At 43.4% G+C, this 7,079-nt stretch overlaps 1 protein-coding gene across 1 annotated transcript in view; it reads left to right on the top strand.

The window, feature by feature from the left end:
- Nucleotides 1-5,392, top strand: part of csmd3a (CUB and Sushi multiple domains 3a) — a 177,126-nt gene extending 171,734 nt beyond the window's left edge. Inside the window, exons 67-70 of the mRNA XM_042709035.1 lie at nucleotides 44-156; nucleotides 692-779; nucleotides 1,863-2,013; nucleotides 2,422-5,392. Coding sequence (XP_042564969.1) covers nucleotides 44-156; nucleotides 692-779; nucleotides 1,863-2,013; nucleotides 2,422-2,581 — 512 coding nt within the window. The 3' untranslated portion in view covers nucleotides 2,582-5,392. The remainder of the gene's footprint in view (nucleotides 1-43; nucleotides 157-691; nucleotides 780-1,862; nucleotides 2,014-2,421) is intronic.
- Nucleotides 5,393-7,079: the final 1,687 nt, after the last annotated feature.

The raw sequence follows: 7,079 nt of genomic DNA, 5'->3' as shown, positions 1-7,079 counted from the left end.
GTGTGTATGATTCTGATTCGGAGTGTAATGGTGTGTTCTGCAGGCGTCTATAAGAGCAGAGAGGCACGCCTCACACTGCAGCTGCATCACAGTCAGACGCTGGCCCACAGCACCTACAGCAAGACCACCGAGGACACCTGGGCCATGGATGGCTTTGTGAGTGACAACCCAACTACCTCAAACTGTCAAACTGTCAAGTCACCTGTTGGGAGAGACTGAAACAGGACAGTAGACTTGAATATTGCAGTATTCTTATGCTAGCAAAAAAAAAAGTATCAGTGTGCTGTTTTTTATCCCTCCTATTTAAAATATGTATGCTGTAGTACTTTATCTCACATTAAAGCTCTGATTTGATGAATCTAAAATGTGACTTCGCTGGTGGCCATGGCAGCAGCAGGAGTGCCGTTGAAGTTTATGTTCACCTGTCCGCACAGAAGCTAGACTGTGCAGGTTAGCACACATTTTAATGGCGGTACATTCTGAGCGACATTCTTGAAATCAGGAAACTGCCCGACGCAAGCCCTGCACTTTGTCCATCAACTGCACATAATGTAGCCGCTAACATGACACACACAGGGCTAGATTACTTCTCACGGCACGGCATGCCAAAGCGAAAGTCATTCAGAGCAAGAGAATGTGGTGCCACATACCTGCTGCACAGACCTCCTAACTGCATCTGCCATTCCTCCAGGTTTCTGCTGAGCCTGATCGTGGCACTTACGTCTATCAAGGCTTCATACAGGGTAGAGATTACGGACCGTTTGGACTACAAAGGCAAGGTAAATATTGGGACTTTTTGTCAGGTCTGTCTGTTGCTGTTTGGCTTTAGTCTCCTGGGAGCTTTTCGAAGACCACTGCTAATGGTAGTTTAAATGCGGGGTGATTCATCCTTCAATTAAATCTAATTGAATATTGTGCAACTGCTGAAGAGTTTTGTAATGTAATTAGGCTTTTTAATTGAATAAAAGTAATTTGATTTGCAGTAACCTCTGCAGGAGGGTTGTATAAATTCCTGTTTTGAGGCAACACCTCTGTATTGTATGATTAAGATGATTCACAACAGGCTCTTGGAAGCACAGCACACAGCCATAGTAGTGCCCCCAATTGATTGAATTATCACACTTCTGAGCTCCAAAGGGGACATTAGCAGTTCTTGCTAACTTCTGACTTGAGAATAACAAGCGACATAAACTGGGTACAAGCAACATAAACTGGGCACAAGCAAAGTAATTAGCTGGTGGGGTTGCCTGTCTCTTTTCAAGATCCCTGATTGGTTAATAAATTCACACCAAAATAAACTCTATTTGCGGATTGCGTAGCCCATCAGAGCGTCTTTATCAGGGTCCTGATGCCTGATCTCATTGGACTGCTTTGGACAAAAGCGTCTGCTAAACACCTTAACTATAACTATGTCTATTTTGGCCTGGCAGGACAGGCCCAAGCTCTCAGCATCTAAAGATGGCAAACTATTCTGACAGCAGAAATGAGAAACATCCGCTGGGACAGTTTGTGTTACAAATTGATGCGTATTGCTTGTTTGGTCAGTGTGAAAATGTCCACTTCTGTTTCCAGAGTCATTGTCACTTCTGCATACTAAAAAATTGATTCATCTTAGGACCCTTATTGATTGCTAGCCTTGCATGAGGTGATGTGTATATGTGTGGGTCCCTATTTGATGTGTATATGTGTGGTTCCATATTTGGAGGTGTATATGTGTGGGTCCCTATTTGATGTGTATATGTGTGGTTCCATATTTGATGTGTATATGTGTGGCTCCATATTTGATGTGTATATGTGTGGCTCCATATTTGATGTGTATATGTGTGGGTCCCTATTTGATGTGTATATTAAGACTGCAACAGATGCTTCCCTGGCAGGTCTGAACTTCACGGAGACGACCAGGACACCTGAGGCTCCGCATGGAACCAATAGCAGCTCTGTGGCCATCGCAATCCTTGTGCCTTTCTTCGCCCTGATCTTTGCAGGCTTTGGATTTTACCTTTATAAGCAACGGTACGTGTGAAGTCGCCACTACTGATTTGCCGCAACACTAGCAAGGTGGGCAGGCCATGTGCTTGATGGGAGACAAATGAGGTCGATGGGCCGATAATAAGTGAAGATTCATTTTTTTTAATTCAGTCTAGATTACTCCACTCGCTTTAGGTAAATGTACAGAGCTTGAGTACCAAACCAACTTGGGTGGAGGGACCATCAGTGTTAAATATGAGGTTTTTATTCAGTGCATCCAGCACCAAAGATATAGTAGTAATTACTTGTGCATAGGGCATACGTCCCCTATCTGCTAAATGACCTGCTGCATTCAGAATGTGAGCTAGTTTGGGATTGGAAAAGGGGGTGATTTATCCAAAGGTGAGTGCGTGAGTGTGGCCCATAACTCTGTGTTTCCTGTGTCTTCTACAGGAAGACTGATAAAACCGAGTACTCTGGCTGCTCCGTCCACGAGAACAACAATGGCCAGGCCACGTTCGAGAACCCCATGTACAACACCAACTCCAAGTCTATTGAAGGCAAAGTGGTCCGCTTCGACCCCAACCTCAACACAGTCTGCACAATGGTTTGATAAGGGGCCTTTCTTGGATGGAACATTACATTTTTTAAAAGGGATTTCTTTTTTTCTTTTTTTTGTAAATCTGGATGTGACGACCTTATTTTTGAAAGATAACATGTCTGCAGAAACCCACAAGCACACTTTGAGGAGTGAAGCTCATGACCCAGCTTATTGTGAGTTTAATGGATCTAGAGAGATGGAGAGAGAGAGAGAGAGAGAGAGAGAGAGAGAGTGCGCATTTTCTTCACCATGTGAGTGGAGCATTCTAAATATATTCCGCACTCCGTGAGTGTATTTGTCTATTTTGTAGTTTCAAGTTCATTTTTTTCCCCTCGATCTCCTGGGATTTTTTTTCTAAAGCTCTGTGTGTGTGTGTGTGTGTGTGTGTGTGTCACTCAGTGGAATACTTTTGTTGTTCCTTTTTTTTTTGTCATCTGCTCATTTTCGATGTGAAGTCCCATGCTGAACCTTAAAAGACCTCAAGTCCTTCTGTGTGTGTGTGTGTGTGTGTGTGTGTGTGTGTGTGTGTATTGATTGCGCTCCTCCTTGACCCTGCTGCTTCTGGCACAAAACAAAGTCGCTCTGCTTTTAAAGATGAGGATCAGCGGCCCGCGCCTAAGCCCAGGTGTCAGGTCTGTCACATCACCTGCTCTGAGACTAGCACATCATCAGGACATGTGTGGAGAGAGGACCCTTGTTCATCAGGACATGTGTGGAGAGAGGACCCTTGTTCATCAGGACATGCGTGGAGACAGGACCCTTGTTAGTGCCCTCTGAGTCTCCCAATGCACAATATGTCCATCTCTCTTTCTCTATCCCTCTCTTTTTCTCTCTTTTTCTCTTCCTCTGCTTCATTCTCTCTCTCTCTCTCTCTATCTCTCTCTTTCTACTGTATCTCTCTATTTCTCTCTCTCTCTCTCTCTCCCTCTCTCTCTGTCTTTGTTCTCCGTCACAGATATGGAGCCTTTGTTTTCCCGGTAGATAAAAGCGTCCTCTGAATCTCATTTAAATGAGCTGCTGCCCCGCCACTGACTGGGCCCGTGGTTGAAGGCAAGCGCCGCCACTGTCACGGCCACCGCCACTGTCAGCGCCACTGTCACCGCCACAGCCACCACCACTGTCACCGCCACCGATGCCGCCCCCCTCCTCACCGCCTGTCCTCGCTGGTGTGGCTCACGGTTGTGCGTGAGTCATATGCTTAAAGCGCTGGTCCCGTTTTTACACACACACACACACACACACTTACACACACACACACACACACACACACACACACACACACACACACCAAACTCGCCCCATACACCCAAAGAAGATCTACATCCATGCCATAGCCTCTGCCATGGTTGCACTCTATCCTTACGTGACACGCGAGGGAGAACTTAATCCAACAGTCTGGCATCTGTTTGTTTTCTGAATGCCAAATCGCTCCACTTCTCAGAGGTCTGTGTTATTGCATGGAGCAAGGTTTCTCCTTCTTTAAAGCCCTCGGTGCAAAGGTGAATACAACATCAGATCTGAGCCAATATCAGTTCATCTAATCGAATCCTGTTCATCTATTTAGCGAGTTTAAAAACAGTTGTGTGCACTTTCATGCAAACACAGTTTGACTGGCCATGTATAATGTACGCCCACATATACGGTAATGTGATTACTGTGTGAACAAGCATGGGTAAAATTCAAACACAGTTTCCTAGCAGTGGGGAAAATGTAGACTGACTTTTTTTTAAAACACACATTTTTAAGGCATAACCTCAGGCATATACAAAAGCTTTTTTGGATAATTTTCAGTCTTACAGCATCTTCACCGAGTAAGAAATATCTATTTGGTGTCAGAGAGTCAATTTGAATTCTGTCTGTGGTGCTTCGTCCAGATAAGCAAATTAACATTTGAGTAGTATGCCACTGAGTCAAAGTATTCATCCGAAGTTTGGCGTCATGGATAATGACATTCGTTGAACTGATTCTTCAATGTTGCTTCAAGGATTTTTCAATTTTTTGTATTTTGTATTTTGGTGTCCTGTAGACCACGTACTTTCATCACACCGAGGAAAGAAGGAAATCCCTCTCAAATCAAAGCCCTGTCCTATTGAGTAATATTGTCAATCATGATAGTGCCTTGTAAAGTACTTTAGCCTGCTTCAGTTGAAAGATGACATTTTGTTTGTATGCATTGTTTTCAAACATGCTTTTGTTTGTTTCCATAGATCTCAAACATAGCTTAGTTGATCATTCATTTTTTTGCACATGCCAGCCAAAAATAATCGAATATAGCATCGCTGCTATGATGATGTGCCACTTACTCTACTGTCATGCCATTGCGTTTGCATTTTGTATATTTAGAAACGGTTGTTGTCGTTACTGTGGTTTGGCCGGTTGTTTTTTATACACAAAGGCTTTTGCTTTGAAAGATGCTCAGTGCTGTGAATATTCTACATATTTTGCCGTGATATCTTTCCTATTAATGCCAACCCCAAGTCAGATACACTGTCAAGGGAGAAATACTACAACTGAGTTTAGAAAACGATGAACTTGTTTGTCTGGGCTACATGTAAATATATTCATAAAAATGTACAGATATTTAAACTTTTTCAAAAAGAGATATATTTTTGTGAGAGATATACATTTGTAAAATATAAGAAACTGTAAAGTGTCATTTGTAAATGTCCATTTTCAGATTAAAAAGCTGTTGCTTTTTATAAATATTTATATTGTTTTATTGAATTTTTCAATTAAGAACCGTGATTTCATGACTTTTTTGTTTTGTTTAAATGTAAGAATTCAGTGTAAAATCCGATGGTCTGATAAATGTGCAAATGAGATGAAAGATGAAGTTGAATTTGGAACTGAATGGGACCCACGCACCTTTTAAAGCCCTGTTCCTGTACGGGGCCCATGCACCTTTTAAAGCCCTGTTCCTGAACGGGGCCCACGCACCTTTTAAAGCCCTGTTCCTGTACGGGGCCCATGCACCTTTTAAAGCCCTGTTCCTGTACGGGGCCCACGCACCTTTTAAAGCCCTGTTCCTGGAAGGAGTGCTAATATTATCAGTGTGCCTACACCTGTTGAATATGTCCCCTTGATATAAGGGAGAGGAGAAATGCATTGGAGCAGCTCAACTCTAGCACTATCTGATTTGGTGACATGTATTAGGCCATGGTTGATGAAAGGTAGGCTTAAATATTCTGGAGCTATCAGCTGTTGAGAGCTACTGGACATGTTACATGAAAGCGCAGGATCAAACAGCCACTGAAGTGCCATATTCCAACTTCAAACCCGAACTTACTTCAAATGTCATCTTGACCGTGATCATGTCTATCATTTCTGAGTGAAAGCCGCATGCTGCGAGCAAGGTCCAGTTCACACAAGTTTCGTGTACTTCTCTGAGAAGAGAGAGATTGTAAATCATCTGAAATTGCTTGTCAATAAAAGCATCTCTGCAGGTAGAGAGAATCACACACACATTTAAAGGAGTGCGGCAGAGAACATCCGGCACATAGAACGCATGGAACGTTCCGGAATGACTCAGGAAAACCATTTTCTCCGTCCTCTGGGAAATGAGGGTAGAAATGGCCTGGTTCACAGAGGGCCCATTTCCTGTGGAACACATTTGCGGGCTCTGAGCTGCAGCTGGCGGATCACCGGGGAGGGAGGGAGGGCGGCGTGGCGCATGACAGGCGTCCCCCGCTGCTCCTCGTGAAGCATGTCCGCTCTGGCACGCTGTGTAGACCAGCTCCTTTTAACAACGACCCACCGCTGGGCCCTCGGCTTCTGTCTTCTTCTGCATTCGACTCTTAAAAGTGGATTGATGTGATACAAGATGAATGAACACAGCATAAATTATTGTGACACTGTGTCATGGGTGGGAAATCATGGGATAAAATCAAATCACCTCAACACTGGCTGTGTGAATTTGGACAAGATGAATGCCCCCGTAGACTCTCCATAAAACCAGGCGAGCAATATGGAGCGCAACCCCTGTCAGATTATTTATTGTCTTTCGCCACGTGATTTCAACCTCCATAATTGAAATGGCACACGTAATGTTTTATTTAGCTCTTATTTTACAACAGACTTGTTCTTCACACAACAGTTAATGTGGGTGCCATGGAAACTAGGTAAAGTACGGCATGTAAGAAAAACTATAATTTCCCCGGTACATTATTGCATAACAAAAGAGAGTACAAAGCAACTGCAGTGTAATTATCTCGCAGTGTAATTACTCAAACGAGGTTTCAATTGGGGAGGTAGTGTAGGGTTTTAGGTAGATGATTATGGTTCATTTTGATTAAGTGTCTAATTAAATCCTGTTGTAATAAAATAAAAAGTCAATTCTGTCATTGTTTAATTCAGTGTGCTGACACGTTTGTTCAAAGGGGCATCATGTTTTTGGTCGTGGTCACTTTAGAATGTCTTAGTCAAAGAGAGCATGTCTCTGAGGCAGTTAGGTGTCTGGGGTCTGTCTTCTTTCCTCTGGTGGCCATGTGCCTTGACCCAACCAGGGCTGGTG

The sequence above is a fragment of the Clupea harengus genome, chromosome 11, assembly GCF_900700415.2.
Source record: "Clupea harengus chromosome 11, Ch_v2.0.2, whole genome shotgun sequence".
Taxonomy (NCBI): domain Eukaryota; kingdom Metazoa; phylum Chordata; class Actinopteri; order Clupeiformes; family Clupeidae; genus Clupea; species Clupea harengus.
This window is presented reverse-complemented; position numbering and strand designations above follow the sequence as displayed.